Source organism: Myxocyprinus asiaticus, chromosome 30 (assembly GCF_019703515.2).
Source record: "Myxocyprinus asiaticus isolate MX2 ecotype Aquarium Trade chromosome 30, UBuf_Myxa_2, whole genome shotgun sequence".
NCBI classification, from domain to species: Eukaryota; Metazoa; Chordata; class Actinopteri; order Cypriniformes; family Catostomidae; genus Myxocyprinus; species Myxocyprinus asiaticus.
The window spans coordinates 22995281-23018099 of record NC_059373.1 but is presented as its reverse complement, the minus strand read 5'-3'; the positions used below and the strand labels follow the sequence as shown (position 1 = coordinate 23018099).

General features: G+C 38.5%; 1 protein-coding gene across 1 annotated transcript in view; it reads left to right on the top strand.

The window, feature by feature from the left end:
- The window catches only part of LOC127420834 (thrombospondin type-1 domain-containing protein 7A-like), a 228482-nt gene that overhangs the window by 197783 nt on the left and 7880 nt on the right, over positions 1 to 22819 (top strand). The window contains exons 20-26 of the mRNA XM_051663396.1: positions 5297 to 5442; positions 7199 to 7373; positions 10554 to 10727; positions 11403 to 11498; positions 17253 to 17335; positions 19738 to 19951; positions 22760 to 22819. The exon at positions 22760 to 22819 is cut by the window's right edge and continues 28 nt beyond it. Coding sequence (XP_051519356.1) covers positions 5297 to 5442; positions 7199 to 7373; positions 10554 to 10727; positions 11403 to 11498; positions 17253 to 17335; positions 19738 to 19951; positions 22760 to 22819 — 948 coding nt within the window. The remainder of the gene's footprint in view (positions 1 to 5296; positions 5443 to 7198; positions 7374 to 10553; positions 10728 to 11402; positions 11499 to 17252; positions 17336 to 19737; positions 19952 to 22759) is intronic.

Sequence of the window (22819 nt, the reverse complement as noted above, 5' to 3'; positions counted from 1 at the left end):
TTAATATCTTTAAAATAATCAGTCTTTACACATATCTGATAAAACTCCCTTTTTCCAACTGCTTGAAAATCAAGCTCCTGTAACCCCTTAAATTTCAACAACTTCCCCTCTTGGTCACCCTCTATACAAACCCTTGGAGACACAAATAACTTAGGGAAAGAACATTGCATCGAGCCACCAGACAGGACACAATTTACAAAATGGAGGAGCTGAGAAGGAAAAGCAGCTTTCAGACTGTTTATGAACTGTTCCACCATCCTCACAGATCTAAATCCCACCTGTTCACAAATTTCGACTGCTGGTCTCCATTTTCTGTAAGTAATATCAATCAAATGTGCAACTTTAGTCAAACCCTTCTCTATAAATGTTTTAACACTGTATTAGATGTGCAAACATTACCACCATGAAAGGAATTATAAAACAGTGGTTCATTCAGGCCAAAATGGTCATTCTCTCATCTAGACTCCTTAAAAATAGTCCAACAATTTAAAACTGAAACATAGAATTTTACATCAGATATAAAATTTCCACTATACAAGGACATCAAAAACAATTGCTTATCAAGGGAAAAACCAACAAAAGTTCTGAGCAAAGCCAGGCCAAATAATACCCATGGTGTAGTATTCTCCTTAGACTAAAGTAAAGTCTGAGCAACTTTTAGCCTCATAGCTTTAACTTTAGCTGTCAAATCAATCAACCCTTGACCTCCTTCATTAACTGGCAAGTAAAGAATTGCAGGGGGAAGCCAATGATGACCGTCCCAAAAAAAAAAAAAAAATCAATAAAAATCTTCTGCAAACATTGCAATAGAATTTTTGGTGGATCAAGTACATTTAAACGATGCCGCAGCATAGATGCAGCCAAGTTATTGATAATAAGCACTCTACCCCTATATGACAATTGAGGGAGAATCCACCTCCACCTGTGTAAACGGCCAGACACTTTATCAAATAGACCTTCACAATTTTTCTGCATATATTGATCTACTCCCATAAAAACCCCAAGCACTTTAAACCCTTACAAGCTCCAAGAGCAGTGCTGAGGAAGTGCTGGAGGACCTCCATTCTCCCATTTGCCCAGCAAAAAGGATACAGCCTTCTGCCAGTTTATTTGTGAGGAAGAGGCTCTCTGATAGACATCAAGAGATGCTACTATTTTCTTTATATCTTCATCCGACCTTATTACCACTGTGACATCATCAGCGTATGTGCTTAGTCTAACTGTTACCAAATCTGTACTAAAAGGACACACTACCAAAATCCCACTTAACTGACGTCTCAGAACTGCCAAGAGTGGTTCAATACCAATAGCATATAAAATACCTGAGAGACCACACCCTTGTCTATGCCTCTGCCAATTAAAAATGGTCTTAAAAGGGTGCCATTTATTTTTAATATACTATATATATCTGTGTACAACAGCTTGACATAAGAAATAAATGATGAACCAAAACCAAAAGAACTGAGACATTTAAAAAGAAAGCCATGATCAATTTGATCAAAGGCTTTCTCCTGGTCCAAAGAAACAAAACCTACATCAAGTTTATACACCTTGGCAAAGGAAATCAAGTCTCAAACCAGAAAAAGATTGTCAAAAATGGATCAATTTGGAATACAGTAAGATTTATCTGCATGAAACACTGAAGATATACAAAGGTTAAGTCTATTAGTTAAAACTTTTGAAAATATCTTGTAGTCAACTCCGAGCAATGACACAGGGTGCCAATTTTTGATGTCTCCAAGATCACCCTTCTTAGGTAGTAAAGTTATCACGGCCCTCCGAAGACTCACAGGTAATGTGCCTCTTTCCAGACACTCCAAGAAAACAGAAAACAAGTCCTTTCCGATCACCGACCAAAACTGTTTATAAAATTCAGCATTTAGTCCATCCAATCCTGTAACTTTACCTAAAGAGAGTTCCTGAACAGCTACAGTCAGTTCATCAAAAGTCAAAGGTTGATCAAGTCTAGATTCCTCCTCTTCTGCAAGTTGAGGTAGATCTTGAAGAAGAATATCAGCCATTTCATCATCACAGGGTTCAGCCTTGTAAAGATCCTCATAAAAAGACAAAGCATAGGAAAAGATTCCATGATCATCAGTCACTTTTCCTCCTCCTGGAAGTTTCAAATGACATAAAGTCTTCCTATTTATGGTCTTCTTCTCCAGACTAAAAAAGGAAGATGTCGGAGCATCCATGTTGTTGAAAGAAGTAAACCTTGAACGGATAAGTGTCTCTCGGGCCCTTTCTTCTAACAGATTCCGTAAAAGGAATTTATTCCGTTCAAGGATTTCAGCAGTGTCCACCCCGTCCATTTTATTATCAATGTAAAGGATATCTTTTTCAAGCTGTTTCAATGTACTTTCCAAAATGCTTTTATTATAAGCAATAAAACTCTGGCAAAAAAGTTTAATTTGTGCTTTGCCAATATCCCACCATTGACATAGGGACTTGTATAGCAATTTTCTCTCTCTCCATGTCTCCCAAAAAAGGGTGAAAGTGTGCACAAAATTGTGATCTTGCAACAGTCTACTATTACATTTCCAAAGTGAGTGCTTAAGAGTGCTCTGTGCAATAGAAACTTAGACATATAATGATGATCAGATAAAGCAGTGGGAATAATACAGCTATTAAAAAATGGACCCCTAACACTTTTCTGCACATAAATTATATCGAGTCTAGCTTCAGATACCATATTAGAGTTTACTTTCAACCAGTTATATTGTATAGTCTGAGGGAAGGTTTCTCTCCAAACATCCACAAGACAATGATAAGTTATCAAAGTTTTAAGTTCATCTGATGACTGTCTATGGGGTTTTTCATGATTCCTATCTAGGGTGTAATTTATAGTACAATTAAAATTCCCAGCCAGAACAACCATTCTATCCTGCAATGCATCACTTAAAGCAGTCTTCAGTTTTTTAAAGAAAAGAATTAGCTCTGAACCAATATTTGGGGCATACACATTAAACAGTGAAAAATTAAGTCCATGAACCATTACATCAACACGCAACATTCTACCAGGAACCAATTCAAAAACACTCACAGGTTGCTCCTTATATTCTGGTCCAAAGAGAATCGCAACCCCTGCACTAACACTAGAACCATGACTTAATATAGCCTGCCCCTTCCATTCACTCAGCCATTGTACTTGGTTATTCAAATCTGTCTGAGTTTCTTGAAGAAAAACTATACCAGCCCTCTTTATCATAATATAGTTAAAAAGACTAAAACTTTTAACAGCATCACGACACCTATTAATATTTAAAGTGCCAAATCTCAAGGATGCCATAAAAAAAATAAAATAAAAAATAAATAAAAAGAAATGCATCCAAGCCATGTCACTTTTTGCCTTGCAAGTGCAACATACTTCTTACATTACAGAGATGCTTCTTAAGGCGATACCGTTTTGGTCTATCAAGCTCATCAAAGGATGCCTTCCGCATAACTACAGTACAAGATATCAGAAATAGTTTTAAATCTGGAAAGTACGACTCGATACTGGGCTTACGAAGCCCTTTTGCATTATCAAGAAAAGTATTAATCTGCTGTACTGAATAAAGTTTAGTCCTACCTTCAGATGTATTCTCCGAATCCATCTCGTCATTCCCATCATATATTTCCTCATAATCCTAATCAAAATCTTCCATCTGTAGCCTTAAATCCATCAACTCTTGTGAAACATTATCTCCTTGACTCTGATCAATCGTTTCATCAGTACTTATGTTAATGTCACTTACAGATTGTGTTTGTTTTTCATCCCCAGGTGAGTCGGCCTCATGCGCATCTTTTGCACGTACATGCTCCGAACTCAACTCTAGCTGTATGACTTCGGGCATATTATTTTGGCCGGCCGCTACCTCAGCTATCTCCACGGCACTATTTCTGGAATTAGCCGACAGGGATCTTCTGTCGTACGCCTCATGCGAGCTACTCGGCGTTAATTCCACTCCGGCCTGTGGAAGTTGTAACGGTGCAGCATCCTCGCGCCCTATCATCTTCCATGTTAACAGCCAAATCTCCATTGGTGCCATTATTTTGATTACGATTCGGGCAAGTCTGTCTAACGTGTCCAAATTCACCACAATTAAAGCATTTCATGGACTCTGAACTAATAAAAATAGTGTAATCCTTACCCTCGATGGTTCATTTCACCGACAGGTTCAAAGGATCACTCTGAGAATTCAGAATCATGAAAACCTGGTGCTGAAAAGACATTATATGTTTAAGTTCGGGATTTTTGCATCCGAGCATAATCATTTTAATGGGACTCACTAATTTACCATATCTCATAAGTATTTCCTCTAATTTCTCATTTTTAACAAATGGAGGTACATTTGACAAAACAATCTTCTTTGATGGGCTCGACAGAGGCACAACAGGCACAAATATTTCATTGATTATTAATCCGCTCTCTATTAAATCATTTACCATTTGGCTTTGACTCAAGAAAATAACAATATCGCCTTGTTCATACGAGAGGCAGATCTAATATTGACGCCGTCAACTGCAGCACTCACGGCCAGCAGGCAATCCTCTACTAACACAAACGCATCAGGCATACATTTGCGGCCATGTCTAACAGTCAGTTGCAAGAAATCACCCGCATTTGTCCCCATTTTCCCCACTCGCTGACCAAAATCAGCCCAAATAATCCTACTACTATACAAAACACAATTCAAGAAAGGGAAAATTTGAAAAAAGATCAACTCCAACTCAAAAACTCTCACCCACACCAAACTCTGTTCACTCACTCCCAGCATGCAACACACACACACACACACACACACACACACACAGAGAGAGAGAGAGAGAGAGAGAGAGAGAGAGAGAGAGAGAGAGAGAGAGAGAGAGAGAGAGAGAGAGAGATATGGATATTCAGAATGGATTCAGGACCTGGAATTAGGCTCGAAAAATGCCTGACAGATTAAATCACTCACAGACAGGAGGAAAATTACAACACAGAAAAAAAGAGTTTCAGGTCACAAATCATTTTTTTGGCTCTCCTTCTGGGAGGGATTGAGTTACCTGTGATAGTGTATGTAACATGAGATGATTCACTTACAGTAAAAGCCTTTATTTCATTTGAGGAGTCTTGAGTCTGTGTGCTTGAGTTTAGAGCGCAAGATGAACATCAAATATGGCATGCATCAGGAAAACTAGGGCATTCTGCTTCCATTGTTTGAGTGAATTTAAAATAACATTTGTCATTGCTTATTAAAAATGTTAGGTTAGAACTACAGCGTCTGAACAAACATCAAATACTGAAGGTTTTAAAATATTCTCATATTTCTTAAAGGAAAGCTCTGGAGGAGGAGAACTGTGATCCAGGCCTCTCAGGGAGATGGAAGACCATGTTCTTCACAACTGGAGCAGTGGAAACCCTGTCCTGTTAAACCCTGCTACAGCTGGAGATACAGCGCTTGGTCTCCTTGCATGTCTGAGGTAATTTTTTTTAATCAGTTTGGGGAGCGTAAGCTAAGATAAAGACCCCATGAAATCAACATATTTTCTTTTGAAACCGGAAGTCTGGGCGAGACAAATTAAAGGACTCAAGCCTTTTTTTTAAATTAGTCAACAGGCTTTAGATACGTTACAGCCATGAGCCTTCTTACTATGCAGTTGTAGGTGGCATTAGGGGGAGGGACTTTCTCATTTTAGGGAGCGTTTGATTGGTCAAAAATCTGTGCGGTGCAAGATAAGTCATAAGTATGTTTTTTTCCAGAAGACAAAGACTGTAGTTTTCAATGTGCGAATACAAAATATATATTCTGAACATCCCTTAACCTTCTACAGCTTCGCCCTTTTCCGAGAATTTCTGCTGTTGACTTCCTGCTGTCATCAGTCTGGCTTTCAGGGCCCAACAGGGGTTTAATTAAAGATGACAGACTCTCCCTTTCTCTCTCTTTCTTTCTCCTTCTCCCCCTTCTACCTCTTGCCCCCGTCAAAATGCAGACAGTGAGAGAATATTGACTCTACCCTTTGTTCTCTGCTGCCTGTCTCTAAGTCGAGTCTTCTGACAACTCTCAGCGGTCTCATGCAGCATTGCTTCACTTGTGCCTTATGTTTTAATACATTATCAGGAGGCATGAAAAATTAATGTAGGTAGATGACAGTCCAAAACATGAGGTAGACACTGTACTGAGAAACAATGCTGATTTATTTTTATTTTTTTCTAAAATCCTACTTTTTGTGCCCTTTTTTTGTATAACCACAAAGACTTTTGCCCTTTCCAGGTCTAGAACTCTAAAGAAAACCCTGCTGAAAAAAACAGCCTAAGATGGTGTGCTGGTCTTTGCTGGTCTTCCAGCCTGGTCAATTTGGTCTGGATTGCTAGTTTTAAAAGGTTTTGGGGCATCCCACAACTGTGTAGGCCAGCTTGCTGACCAGCCAAACCAGCTAAACACCAGCTTGAAGATCAGCTACACCATCTGAAGACCAGCTACACCATCTGAAGACCAGCTTGGCCTGGCTGGTAAACCAGATTAAACCAGCTAAGACCAGCAAACCAGTTTAGGCTGGTTTATGCTTTTTTGCTTTCAGCAGGATCGGGCTGGGCACCCTTAGGCTGGTTTACTGATTTTAGATGGTCCTCCAACTGGTCTAGCTGGTCTGATTTGTTCATTTTAGAGGGTATTGGGGCACCCCTTAACTGGTCAAGCAGAGATACCAGCTTGCTGACCAGCTAAATCAGCTGAACACCAGCTTGGCCAAGCTGGGAGACCAGCTAGACCAACAAAAGACCAGCTTGGTCTGGTTGGTAGACCATCTTAAACCAGCTAAAACCAGCCTACCAGATTAGGCTGGTTAAAGATATTTTGTTTTCAAAACAGTTGAGCTGGGAGACCTTAGGCTGGTTTGCTGATTTTAACTGGTCCCACAACTGCTCAAGCTCATCTGGTTTGTTCAGTTTTAAGTGGTTTGTGGCACCCCACAACAGGTCAAGCAGCGAGAGCAGCTTGCTGACCAGCTAAATCAGCTGAACACCCGCTTAACCAGGATGGGAGACCAGCTAGATCAACTAAAGTCCAGCTTAGGCTGCTTTAAGATGTTTTTTGTTTTTGTTTTTGTCTTTGTCTCTTTTCTTTTCTTTTTTTTTAATCAAAGGAAGTGTTCTTGTGTAGTGTCCAACATGAATCTAATACAAAATAGATGTTGTTTAAATGCAGACAATAGTGTGATAATTATCTGTTTGCTTTAGGGTGCACAATGTGGAGAGGGTCTTCGGTTCAGGAATGTGTCCTGCTTTGTGACTGACGGTTCTGGGAAGGATCAAGGCAGTATGGTTGATGAGGAGCTGTGTGGAGACCTGGAGCAGGCAGTGGATGGAGACAAACAGATCATCCTGCAAGAGTCCTGCACGGTGCCCTGCCCAGGTAAAATTTTATGTCACAAATGTGCCCTTTTTAAGACCACATGTGCCTGCTAATGCAAGTATTGAAATTGTACCGTGCTGATTTGATGCTGATTCAGGCTGGTTTATGAAGGTTACCCTGTTGAAAAAAAAAAAAAAAATCAAACCAGCCTAAGATGCAAAAAGTTTACCTCAGTTTACCTAGCTAAAGCATCCAAACTGGCCTGAGGGAAGTGCATTAAAAACATTTTTATAAGCTTGTGTTGCCATGTCAAGCAGCTTGCTTCTAAATCAGTCAGACTTTTGGCATAGCAAACTTCAGCATAGCTTTATGAGACAATTAAATAATTCCTTGGGAAATTCCCTCATATGCCCTTCTGTATTACTTCATACAACTTTTATTATAGCTAAACTTGAGTATTCCAAGATGTGTGAATTATCATACTATAATTTTGGCAGGTCGAAAAAAAAAAAAAAAAAAAGAAAAAGAAAAAAATGATTTTTGTTCTAGCAAATTTTTAAAAGCATTTCGGGTTCAGCAAGGACGTTTGAGTGACAGATAAGTCAATGTTTTGACATGTTCTGGGTGGCAGAAAGAAAGGGTTGTGACAGAGGTGGCAGTGGCAGTAATGATGTACCAGCATGTCTGTGGGCTCTGAGGTTTGTGCTGTGTTAGGGTTAGTATCAGTGAGATGATGCATTGCTCTCAGTGTAGTTTTAATTTTGTGGTCACCAAATTCATCCCCTGCTCTGACCTTTGACCCCATCATTCTTTCTCCTAGAAGCCTAGAACCATGAAACACATCCTGTCTCACCCCAATCGATAAAACTCCAGTTGTGACCTACTACTGCGCTCTCTCTATGTCTTTGTTTTTTCCCCCGATCTCCCTTTTCACATGTTCACACAAATGTCATTGTCTTTTCTTGTGTATCAGTGTCAGTAATTAACATTTTATTAAGAATCAATATTTTCCCACTGAAATAGATGAGGTTTGGTTTGGATATTTATGAGGGATTTATTTTTCTAACTATTTAAATGTCATCCATATTAAGTATGTCAAATACTCCAAACTAATAGACCATTTCAAGGACTATTTGTCAGTTTAAGGAAGTAACGTCTTTGTCCCTTGAACATTTCCTGATAGTGTTCAAACTCATTCAAAATAACAGCGAGAGGCACTTAATTTTTAGCGACTTTAACACGATTAACGTTATAAACATTAACATGTTTAACATAAAATGCCATTATTAAAATGTGGTGGCTGGATGCTCCCTGGATGCCTGGAACTAAAGAAAATTAAAGTGTTTAGATCTCCGAAAAAGCAACAACAAATGGACGCATGAACCGCTGCAATGAAGTGAGATGGCTGTATACTTGCAGTATTAACAACTGTAGCACACATCTTATATCTGGTGAACAAAATTTATGCCATCTAATTGTTTGACTGGTAGAGCTCTAAGATATCATAGTAGATGGAGTAGTATAGAAGCTAGCGCAGAAGAAAGAGACAAGTATTTTATAATGCCTTGAACGGCATCATTGATTATAACAGGAGCGATCCAATATTCCTGATCTCTCCGCTGAGGAAATTATTGTGAGTATCTAAACTATGATACACTTTAATCGCCTTTCTCGCTTAGACGCTCAGTATCAACAACATGTCTGGATAAGCCACTTCAGGTAAACGTTTGATGTTCTTTGAGAAATATGTTATCTCGGAGCCTTATTTATAGGATCTGTAAATGCTTCAGGGTCAGTAGAGTTCTAATTCCTTTGTTATTGATTACATCCTTGAAATGGTCTATAGGACTTGAATAGAATATAATGACATATACAGTATCGAAGGTTGGGGAACATATAGAACAAAATGAGAAATTCACCTTAGGAGCATTTTTGACCAACATTTTCAATATTTGGGGCATTTTTGTCACTTTCCATGCTATTTTAGCCTGAGTCCTGGTTAATTTCTGGCCCTGCTCTTTGGATTGTGCTACGTTTAACATTCTTAAATGATAAGCATCACAAAAATTAGAATTAATCTGACCTTGTGAATCTTCACATCTGAATATTAATTCTCCTGCAGTGTGCTCTTTGATAACTTATATCTTGTGTGACTTTAGGCATTGTCAGCTGTTCATACACTCACACACACTAGAATCTAATTTGTGCTCTCAGGTGTCACATCTGCCTCTGGCATTTCTGGTGCACACATGCTAAAATAAACATGATCATAGGATTAGGGCTTCATGGATGGACAACTTTATAAATAATTAATGTTCAAGGAAATACTCACAAATCAGCACTGCTGCACTGCTGCTTATAATACGACAGACTGTCCCACTTCAACCGAATTGATCCGGAGACCACATGCAAATTAATAAATAGTGGTTTTGACTTTTGGCATTCTTAAAGGAATTGTTCACCCAAAAATGAAAATTCTGTCATCATTTACTCAGACATGTTGTTTTTTTGGGGGGGGATTTTTCCCCTTTTTCTCCCAATTTGGAATGCCCAATTCCCAATGCACTTTTAAGTCCTCGTGGTCACGTAGTGATTCGCCTCAGTCCAGGTGGCGGAGGACGAATCCCAGTTGCCTCCGCATCTGAGACCGTCAACCCGCGCATCTTATCACGTGGCTTGTTGAGTGCGTTTCCACAGAGACATAGTGCGTGTGGAGGCTTCATGCCATCCACCGTGGCAACTACGCTCAACTCACCATGCACCCCACCGAGAACAAACCACATTATAACGATTACGAGGAGGTTACCCCATGTGACTCTACCCTCCCTTGCAACCGGGCCAATTTGGTTGCTTAGGAGACCTGGCTGGAGTCACTCAGCACGCCCTGGGATTCAAACTAGCGAACTCCAGGGGTGGTAGCCAGTTTATTTTACCACTGAGCTACCCAGGCCCCGACTCATGTTGTTCTTAACAATAAAACATGCAGCTTTAAAATATGTATTCTTTGAATTGAGCCAAGAGGCCAGGGTTTGACGTTTTGATACTCTATTTGTCACACATCCCCTCGTCATACAAATTCACGGTGCAGAGTTCACCAAGCTTGAACTCTGGTACGTACCGTAGAACTACATTTTTTTGCACAACAAACTACAAAGCTCAAAATTTTCATTTTAGACCCAGTAACATCTCTCAATGAATCACCCATTAATATTCTAACAGAGGTGTTTGTGTGTTCGGCAGGTGAGTGTTACCTGATGGACTGGACTGCATGGAGCCCGTGTCAGCTGAGCTGTATCAGCGGGAACGATTTGGGATTTGGTTCTGTGCAGGTGCGTTCTCGTGCTGTTGTAGCTCAGGAACCCGAGAATCTTCTGCAGTGCCCAGAACAGGAATGGGAAGCCCGACCATGTACAGGTGGGTCTGAAACAACCAGGGTCAGTTGAAAAATATGACAGGTAAACACAGTACTGTGCAGAAGTACATTAGATGTTTCACAAAAACATTTGACTTAAGATGGTTATTTTATATCTTATGTTTTAGTGTATCAATTTAGAAAAAAAAAAAAAAAATAGGAAATATTTTAGATTTACAAACATTCCTTTAGCAAAATAGAATAGAATAGAATAGAAGTAGAACAAGGAGTACGGCAATAGATGGTATGGCCCCCACAGAGCCCAGGTCTCAACATCATTGAGTCAGTCTGGGATTACATGAAGAGACAGAAGCGACTGAGACAGCCAGAATACATAGAACTGTGGCAGGTTCTTCAAGATGCTTGGAACAACCAATCTGCCAACAACTTTGAAAAACTGTGTGCAAGTATACCTCAGAGAATCGGTGCTGTTTTAAAGGCATAAGATAGTCACACAAAAAATGTATTTATTATTTTTGTATGTATTTATTTATGTGTACTGCACTTTGCATGAAGTTAATTTATTAATAAAAATGATTCATTGCATTATTTTTTAAAACATACTCACTATACGATTTTTGCACAGTATGGTACTACCTAAAAGTAAAAAACAAAAAACAATTCTATTATTTATCAGTGTGTCACTATCTACATAATTGTGTTTTATGTGTTTTAAGAGGGCCAGTGTTATGAGTACAAATGGATGACTGGTGCATGGAAAGGCTCATCTCGACAAGTCTGGTGCCAGCGCTCAGATGGATTAAACGTCACAGGTGTGGATGTGTGTGTGCTCATTATGATCTCTCTAATCCTCTGAGGTCACATCTAAACTAATACATTTTAGGTTAAATACGTTTTTCAAAGTATGCAGTGCTAGAAAGTACTTTAGAAAATCTAAGGTTTCTGTGGAGGAAAAAGCCATTCCAGTGTGGATGAGAGGCGTAAACGGGGCACAGTCAATGTGTTTTAGGTTTGTTTTAGGATTAGAATAAATATGGCCTAAACCAATTCACATTCAATTTTTACTTGTGTCCAACTTTTTCAGCAAAAAATCATTCATAATCAGTGTTTCTGTCTTGTTTTCCAATAAAAATATATAAACGTTCTTAAAATAAGATAATTATATTTACACAAAATTGCAAGATATCAAGACTTGTTTGGAGAGAATTTATCTTGATTCAAGTCTATTTTTCCTTTTTTTAAGCATAAACCTCAAACAATTTGCCAATAGGCTAAGAAAATATCTTTACAGCTTATGCAATTTTGCTTCTTAAGTAAATGTATATTATTTTGAAGATATTTTTAACTAGAAAACAAGACAAAAATACTCATTGATAAAATGATGCACTAGTTGATAGAAACATAAATAAACTGCACTTTATCTGCTGTTGATGTTCAGAGGTTCACAGGAAAAACAAAACAAAACAAAAAACATCACTGACAGAACTGTCAATATTCTCTCCACTGAATGAGTGTTTGATGAAAGACTGTGATTTGAGATAACACTGGCGTCCTGTGCTGTCATTTCCTGTCAGAGCCAGGGAGGCTGATGTGTATGATGACTCCTCTTATACATCTGTATATACTTCATAGAAATCATATTTTAATCCCTGACAGTGTCACACCCACAGTTTAATCCCATTCATCATCATGCCAGCTGTCCTCCCATGTATGTTAATGTGTCTATGCATGTATTTCTATGTTTGCATACATCCATGTTTCGGTGCAAACGTGGAGATATGTGAGGACAGCAGTATGCCCATGTTACTCACACTTTTTAGAACCTCAATTTCAAAAAAAAAAAAAAAAAAAAATCATTTAAATATGAGATTTAATTTTGCTTTGAGCTTTGTAATGCCATACTTACACCAAATGCAGCTTGGAATCATTCCCTTTGCCCTCCATACAATTTAAAGGTGTTTATTTGTCCTCTACACTGAGCCACCCAAACTGACCTCATTCCAGATGGCATGCATGAGTCTGGCCACTTTTGATTGGCTGATCAGTGTGGCAGCATTTCTAGTGCTGTAACCAATCCCTTTGAAGCAACCTGATCCCCAGTTATGCATATGCATGAGTTACATTAAGGTGTGCAGCAGTATGAATATTTATTAATTAGTGAACATGTTTCTGCCATTGCTTGCAGTTTTTGGTGCACCTTTAAAAGGAGACCAATAGCTTTAGCTTATTTCTGAAGGTAAAAATGTTACAGAATGGAACTTAAAGGCATATTTTGGGTTCAATACTAGTTAAGCTCAATCTACAGCATTTGTGGCATAATGTTGATTACCAGAAAGTTTTTGACTCTCCCTCCTTTTCTAAAAAAAAATATATATATATAAATAAAAAAAATATATATATATATATACACTACCGGTCAAAAGTTTTGAAACACTTACTCATTCTTTATTATAATTTTTTTTTTCACATTTTAGAATAATAGTAAAGTCATTAAAACTATGGAATAACATAAATGGAACTATGGGAATTATGTTGTGACTAAACAAAATCCAAAATAAATCAAAACTGTGTTATATTTTAGCATCTTCAAAGTAGTCACCCTTTGCCTAGAATTTGCAGAAATGTACTCGACATTTTCTCAACCAACTTCTTGAGGTATCACCCTGGAATGCTTTTTAAACAGTATTGAAGGAGTTCCCATCTATGTTGGGCACTTATTGGCTGCTTTTCTTTATTATTTGGTCCAAGTCATCCATTTCAAAAACTTTTTCTTTTATTTTAGATTTATAATGAAATAAATTAATATGGTGGTCAATTATATTTTTGTCTACAAAACTAATTTCAAACATTTAAGCATATGATTTCAGATCAAAAGATTTTTAAGATCATGAGAAACATTTCGGTCAAGTGTTTCAAAACTTTTGACCAGTAGTGTATATATATATATATATATATATATATATATATATATATATATATATATATATATATATATGGTTATACAGTGAGGCACTTACAATAGAAGTGAATGGGCCAATCTGTAAACATAAAAAAAAAAAAAAAAACATTGTTACAAAAGTATAGCCACAAGACAAACAATATGCATGTTAACATGCTTTTAATGTGATAAAATCACTTACTAACCTTTTCTGTGTAAAGTTATAGCCATTTTTTTTACTTTGTTGCAAAACGCTGTAATTTAAACAATTTTACAGCTCAGAAAATGCACAAGTTTTATCAGAAGAATTAATGTAAGTGATTTTATAAAATTATAAGTTTCACATTTCTGCCTTTAAATCCTCCAAAAAGTGACCCCATTCACTTCCATTGTAAGTGCCTCATTATAACCTCGATTTTTGCTTTTTTTTTAAAGAGAAGAAAGGAAGAGTCATTTATTTTTTTTTACAAATGCTGTCGATTGAGCTTAACTTGTATTAAACCTAGAATAATCATCTGAGAAATATGCTTAAAGGGATATCTTGAGGGTCACCAAACATGACTCTCGAGTTGTTCCAAACCTTTATGACTTTCTTCCACAGAACAAAAAAGTAGATGACGTAATTTAGATTTTTGGGCAAACTATCCCTTTAAAGGCCTCTCTTCCCCCCCCCCCCCCCCCAATTTAGCATGCCCAATTCCCAATGCACTCTAGGTCCTCGTGGTGGCGTAGTGACTCGCCTCAATCCGGGTGGCGGAGGACGAATCTCAGTTGCCTCCGCATCTGAGACAGTCAATCCTCGCATCTTATCACGTGGCTTGTTGAGCGTGATACCGTGGAGACCTAGCGCATGTGGAGGCTTCACGTTACTCTCCGCGGCATCCACGCACAACTCACCACGCTCCCCACCGAGAGCGAGAACCACATTATAGCGACCACGAGGAGGTTAATCCAATGTGACTCTACCCACCCTAGCAACCGGGCCAATTGGTTGCTTAGGAAGCCTGACTGGAGTCACTCAGCACGCCCTGGATTCGAACTTGTGACTCCAGGTGTGGTAGTCAGCATCTTTACTTTAAAGGCTTAAAGTCTTAAAAATGACTGTCAATTTTCCTAGTAACATGTACGGTAACTAGGTTTCTGATTCACACCAGCTACGAATGACACACCTAGTGTTAGTTGTCACCTTAACAATTGTCATTGTAACAGGCGGAAGCAGTGGAGGGCGATTCCGCAGTTAGGGAGCCGCTCAATTTCACCTTTCCCATTGTTGATTAGATGTATTGATTCATCCCAGCTTAGAGAAAATAAAACCCCTGCATTGGCAGTATTTCAGTACTTTTATAGATCCAGTGGATTCCCACAGACTACAGTTAGTAGAGAGGAAGATATAAAGCTAGAGCGAGAGAGACGTGCTTGCATACTTTAAGATCATACACATAGGCTTCCCAAGAAGAGGATAATTTTTTAATTGTGTTCTGCAGTGCCTAGATATTCATATGGGACTCAGGAGGAGAGAAGTCAATGTCTGCTCATATAGTCAGTAAACCAAAAGCAGAACAAAAGCTGTATACATTTGCGCCAAATACTGAAATGTCTTATATTTCCAAGTAGCGTTGTTGCATAAGCGGAAAAAAAAAATCATACTAAGGTCCAAAAGAGCTCTTTTTGCACTTTTGGGCCTCTCAATAAACAATTTTTTTTTAAGACGTTTTCTACACATTGTGTGCGAGCTTCCCTTCTCTTTTGGACCTTTGCTCATACAGTCAGACAGTCATGTGATGAAATAATGGTAATGTATTGATGTTCCCTGAGGTTTGCTTTTTTTACTTTATAATTACTGCCTTGTGCATATCAGCTAACATGAGGCAGTAATTCAGAATTTGTATCATAATATGTCTGTCAGCTGAGCTTGAAGGGAAGGAAGACATGGAGTGAAATGTGCCTGGCACTGCTTTGCATTTCCAGAGAGAGAAAAAAAGAAAGAGAGAAAGCGAGAAGCGAAACAAACAGAATGGAGAGCCTTTGATGCCTTTTTCCTCTAGGATAATACACTGTGTGTTTCTGTCAGAAAATTCCATTTGAAATTGTGCATCATGCCCTATGTCCTACTCCGAAGGGCAGAGCACTTTGAGTACACTGAAGGGTGCAGGGCATTACTTTCATACGTGCACATTTGGAACACACTACACGAAGCAATACATCGCTGTCACTTTATTTTAATCAGAATATTACCATAAAGGTTGACTCAGTACTTTTTTCCCTCATTTTAAAAGTTTCACTTCTAAAGCAATGAATAGTAATTTTGAAATGTATGAAATCATGACAACTCATGTGAGATGAAGAGTTCAGTCATTTCAGTAACCTTATAAAAGCTCTTTTATTCTACATGGGGCGGGGGCACCTCATGGGGGCAGCCATGTTAGCATCACATGACCAGCTGAATACTACTCACTTAATTTCAGTAAGTGCCCTGTTATTGGACACTTTCATTCATGGATTAAATTAATCCTATTTTACTGTTCATAGTGAATTTCTACAATGGCATTGGTAACCGTAAACTACTGTGTTTTAATGATGCAGCATCCAGGCCACTAGGTGTCAGTGTTAGCCAATGTAAGCCACTTCGACATACTCCAAAGAATTACGATGCTAATAAATGTTAAGATTGTTGATGAAAATAAAACTTTTGCATCAAATATAGCCTGTTTGTGCCTTGAATTCAAATAGTGTGCACTGTCTAATTTAAAGGTGCTGGGTAAAAACAAACAAACAAACATGTAAGTATTGTATAAGGGATGCACCGCTACAAAATGTGTGTGCCGATACCGATATCAGATTATATACCAAATACCATTTGTAGATAATGAAAGTTTGTTTCAAATCACTGATAATTACACAACTTCGAAATAAATTTAAAAAGCAGCTGTATTCATGTTTTCCATGTTTTTCTTTATTTTTTTAAAGAGTACATGTTTTTTTAGAGTAACTAGTCTGTTATAAACAAAATTCATAAACAGAAAGTACCTTATTAACTCACATTATGTGAATTCTAAATAGCCTCTTGTTAGGCTCACATTAAATTGGTCATATATATATATATATTCTTCATTGAATTCTGAATGATGAAGCTTTTTAGTTGAAGCAGCCTTATCAGCCTTATCATCTTATCAAATTAGCTGTGTTAAAAGATTACCGGTCATTCAACTTTGTGAAATTCTAGCATGGTAAAGCTTGCAACTTTGCTGTTATTTTCACCCAATTCAGAGTAATTCCACACAAGAGACATTTTCTTTCAAAAACAGCACGAGTTATAATCAGCCCATGTCCGATAGTGCAGATAGTTACTTTTACTGTCTGATGCGGTTGACTGACCGATACATCAGTGCATTGCTAATAAATATGTAAGGAATATTTCCAGTGATAGTCATTGGGGGTCAAGTGATCATGAACTGCAAATTTCCTAAATTTCCTACATCGCATGTACCCTTCTCTAATGGTCATGTGGAAAGATCCCCTTTTCACAGTGCCTTTAAAGGGCACACAAAGGCCTTTTCGGAATTCACCCTGTATGTCATTTCTCTTCCTTCCTGTCTATGCAGCTGAATTTTGATCTTTTACCCTGCAGGTGGATGCCCATTGACAAGCGAGCCAGTGGCAGACAGATCATGTGACCCGGCCTGTGACAAACCTCGCTCATACTGCACTGAGGTTAGTTTGTATGCATGTTTATGTATGGATGCTGGCTGATGTGTGTACTGAGATGCAGGCAGACTACAAGCATGAATATTCGCATGGATATTCAGTGCAATAGAGTAAGACTCTCTGCAGGAAAGAGAGAGAGATAGTGCAGGGATGCTTAACGGGAAGTGCTGAAATATGAGGACCAAGAAGCACAGCCTGTAGTACACGGGTTATAATAGGAGGATCTGATATCTGCTCATCAGCTTTTAAAAGGAAAAAAAGAATCTGCAAGTATGCCATCAAATTAAATGGAAAAATACAGGTTTAAGTGCAGCTCAGTTTTTTGCTGATAGACATAACAGTGTTAGTGCTATGCATGGACTTAGGAAACTGATTTTATCAAGCAGACTGTGACCAGTGTCAGATAATATTAGAGCCAGTCGCATTGCAAGCCCAAAGAAACACCTTAGGGAAAACAAGTCAGTATTAGTCGAGAGCTTTATATTATTAAGCATAGCAGTGCTGTTTTGTTGTGTTTGGTTGGGGGGTTTACTTAGTTGTGCTTTGGGTACAAAATTGTGCCTAGAAATGAGTAAAATATGACAAACGTTCACACCACAGCTGAACGTGGCCCAGATCTGATTCTTATTTTACTCACATGTGACACAGACCTGTTATTGTGATTTGACAGTGTGAACAGCCACAAGCACATTGAATGTGACATTTTCAAATCCGATCTTGGCCACTGTAATATGTGGAAATAAATCGGATACGTATCTGATTTTATCCAGTATGCCTTCAGTGTGAACAGCCAGGCTGGATTCAATGTGATTTTTTTTTTTTTTTATACATCAATCTAACTCAGCATTCGTCATTTGTGTGCTTTTACCCCTTATATAAGCCTGTTATGATATAATACATTTAATTGGTAGTCATATCTTTCATTTAACATATGCAGTTCTTTTACATAGAAAGAAAACTAAATGATAGGCTTCAAGAGTTCAGTTCAGCGATTCGTTCGGATTACACTTAAATAGTAAAATATGTACATTAAACTATACAGAGGTAGATTTATGTAAAAGTGCACTTCACTCGTGTCACTCACACAGAAAACAGTTCAAACTGTATCAAAATGCCAATGCAAGCAAGTCAATGCAAATCTGAAATAATTATAAATAACTCTTCATAACTAACCTTACATATATGTAACAGTGCAGTTTTTTTTTTTCGCTTGCAAGTAATATTACATTCTTAAACAGCGAAAGTAATTAGATTCCACCATACACCTGCAAATGACTTAAAAACTACATCAAGAAGTATTTCTCCATTACTTGCGGATATAATATAATCATATTATTTGTCCTCTGGTGTGCGTTCCCCCATTGCATATAAACTATATGTGCCGTATGAGATGATTATGAACGTATCAGAATCCGGCCACACACTGTGTAGTGAAACCCTTCACTGTGGCTCTAAACTACGTGCATTCATATCAGATCTTTCTGCTGCATTCTGCCCCACTCTCTTGTACCCACCATTTAAGATACAAATGCCTTGTGCATTCCGAGTTTCCCGTGAGTGTGCCAATCACACAAGCATTCAGGCCCAGAGAAAGGCAAAAGAACACATGCTGTGATGTATCTTGTCAACACCCCTGCAAGAATATGGACTCATATGGCTATGGAGAATCTTCAACATTCTCATAATCCTCTGATGTTTTTCAGAACAAGGAAACACACTAAAATAGCCCAGAAGAAAGAGCTAAGGTATCTTTGATATCACCACTAGATGCAACAAAATTATTTTTAGCATCCAAGAGAGCTATTTAAGAGAGAAAAGAACAACATGACACTGGTAGAGAGAAAGCTAACACAAATGATCGCAGGAGACTTAAACTGAATTAAATTAGCAGCTGTTTAGAGGAAAAGGGATTGCCAAAAATAGAAATCTTGCATCAAAAGCATCATGCCTATTCAATCTTAGGGGGCACGTACCTCCGATGTTTGAGACAAGCGGATTTTGAATGAGACTTCAAAAAAAAAAAAAGGAAAAAAAAAGTATCTTTGATAAATAAGTTACATAAATTTTGTAACAAAAAGTTTTTTAAACACTGTGGCAAAAACATTATTCACATCAGGTCAGTCTGTTCAATCAATTTAGCTACCCTCATGTTGTTTGAATTTTGCATGCCTTTTTTTTCCTATGGAACACAAAAGGAGTTATTATCAAAAAAGCTGCTCTTTTCCATACAATGAAAATGCATTTGGAAGTAAACATCTCAAATTTCAATAAAACTTTAGATCCTTAGACTTGGACAAGACAGTTTTTGTTCTACACAAGCTAGACAAGCATACACTGTTTCCCTGATTTACAGTATACAGAGAGAGTTTAATGGTTGAATGTAATTGGTGCGATGGCTCCCCCTGCAGGCTGGCATATGCGGCTGTGAAGAGGGTTATACTGAGGTCATGACATCAGATGGAGTGCTGGATCAGTGCACGGTCATACCAGTGCTTGAGATCCCCACTGCCGGAGACAGCAAAGCTGATGTGAAAACGATCAGAGCCCTGAACCCCACCCAGACCACCGCCAACCTGCCAGGTCACTCTGGTCGCACCTGGTTCCTGCAACCCTTCGGACCCGGTAAGTTTGTGGAAAGCTCTGAAAGACCATGTTAGAAATGCTTTGCAAAGACCCTTTACAAGCATTTAAATTGCAATAGAGACTACATAGAGACTAATATTTGACACTAACTACTGCTAACCATTTTTAACTCACAACAAAGGCTTTTTTACTTTGCTAAATGTATTCAAATTACACAATCAGTCGAAAGTCTGAACACACTGATGAAATTTGTGTTTCTCATGATCATAAAAACCTTTTGATCTCAAAGCTGATGCAGAAATGCTGTCATTTAGTTTTGTAGATTATGTATGAATTTGTTAACACAGCTAAACTGTTTACCACTTGACTGTTTTAACAACTGCAGGCGAGGGGTGTATTCAAAAAGCTGTTTTGAAAACATTGTTTATTTTTGCAATTCCGTTCAGTGGGGCCAGTGATGCAAAAATTACATACATCAGCTTTAAGAAACAAATAATAACATAAAAAGCATCCTTTATGGCACCTCATGAAATTGGTTAAGAGAATGACAAGAGTGTCCAAAGGGTGGCTACTTTGAAGAAACTATAAGATAGATTTGAATTTTTAACATTTGAAATTGGATATTTTAACATTTGTTTGGTCACAGCATAATTCCCAGAGTTAACCTACTATTCTAAAAGGTTAAGAAAATATATAGTAGCCTAATAAAAAAGATTCTGTCCAAAATTTTGACTGGTTGTGTACAATACGTTTTGGTATACACTGATCAGCCACAACATTAAAACCACTGACAGGTGAAGTGAATAACACTTATTATCTCATTACATTGGCACCTGTCAAGGGGTGAGATATATTAGGCAGCAAGTGAACAGTCAGTTCTTGAATTTTATGTGTTGGAAGCTGGAAAAATGGGCAAGCGTAAGGATCTGAGTGACTCTGACAAGGGCCAAATTGTGATGGCTAGATGACTGGGTCAGAGCATCTCCAAAACAGCAGGTCTTGTGGGGTGTTCTCGGTATGCAGTAGTTAGTACCTACCAAACGTTGTCCAAGGAAGGACAACTGGTGAACCGGCAACAGGGCAATGGGCGCCCAAGGCTAATTGACGTGTATGGGGAGGGAAGGCTAGCCCGTCTGGGCCGATCCCACAGAAGAGCTACTGTAGCACAAATTGATGAAAAACTTAATGCTGGCCATGATAGAAAGGTGTCAGAACACACAGTGCATTGCAGCTTGCTGCATATGGGGCTATGTTGCTGCAGACCAGTCAGAGTGCCCATGCTGACCCCTGTCCACCGCCGAAAGTGCCTACAATGGGCACAAGGAGCAATGGAAGAAGGTGGCCTGGTACGATGAATCACGTTTTCTTTTAGATCATGCAGAAAAGATGGCAGCAGGATGCACAATGGGAAGAAAGCAGGCCGGCGGAGGAAGTGTGATGCTCTGGGCAATGTTCTGCTGGGAAACCTTGGGTCCTGGAATTCATGTGGATGTTACATTGATACGTACCACCTACCTAAAGATTGTTGCAGACCACGTACACCCCTTCATGGCAACTGTGTTCCCTGATGGCAGTGGCCTTTTTCTACAGGATAATGCGCCCTGCCACACTGCAAAAATTCAAGAATGGTTTGAGGAACATGACAAAGAGTTGAAGGTGTTGACTTGGCCTCCAAATTCCCCAGATCTCAATCCGATTGAGCTGGACCCACAAGTCTGATCCATGGAGGCCCCACCTCGCAACATACAGGACTTAAAGGGTCTGCTGCTAACATATTGGTGCCAGATACCACAGGACACCTTCAGAGGTCTTGTGGAGTCCATTCCTCGACTGGTCAGAGCTGTTTTGGTGGCACGAGGGGGACCTACCAGGTGGTTTTAATGTTGTGGCTGATCGGTATATATATATATATATATATATATATATATATATATATATATATATATATATATATATATATATATTGCAAACAAGTAAAGATGTTTCCAGCAGATAGTAGAGAACAGTTTATATTAAAGGGTTAGTTCAGACAAAAATGAAAATTCTCTCATCATTTAGTTACACTCATGCCATCCCAAATGTGTATGACTTTCTTACTTCTGCAGAACACAAACAAAGATTTTTAGAAGAATATTTCAGCTCTGGAGGCCCACACAATGCAATTGAATGGACAAAACTTAGAAGCTCCAAAAAGCACATAACGGCAGCATATAAGTAATCCATATGACTCCAGTGGTTTAATCCATGTCTTCTGAATTGATCCAATCAGTTTTGGGTAAAAACAGACCAAAAATATAACTCCTTTTCACTGTACATCTTGCCATTGCAGTCTCTTGGCACAATCATGATTTCAGGCTTGATTACACTTCCAAGTGCTTGACACTGCAGATTGCTAGATGGTGCTAGGAAGTATAATCGAGCTTAAAATCATGATCGCCAAGGAGACTGCTCTTCAAGATTTATAGTGAAAAAAGGAGTTGTATTTTGGTCTGTTCTCACCAAAAACTGATTCAATCCCTTTAGATGACATGGATTAAACCACTGGGTTCGTGTGGACTACTTTTATGCTGCCTACATGTGCTTTTTGGAGCTTAAAAATGTAGGTCACCATTCATTTGCATTGTATGCACTTACAAAGCTAAGATATTCTTCTAAAAATCTTTGTTTGTGTTCTTCAGAAGAAAGAAAGTCAAACACATCTTAGATGGCATGAGAGTGAGTAATTGATGAGAGAATTTTAATTTTATTGGTGAGGTATTCCTTTAAGTAATGCTTGTTGCCTTTGGTGTGATAAGGTAGAAATGCAGCTGTGTGTGCACTTGTGTTGATGTGTGTGTACCTGCACAGATGGCAAACTGAAGACCTGGGTTTATGGTGTGGCAGCTGGAGCTTTTGTACTGCTTGTGT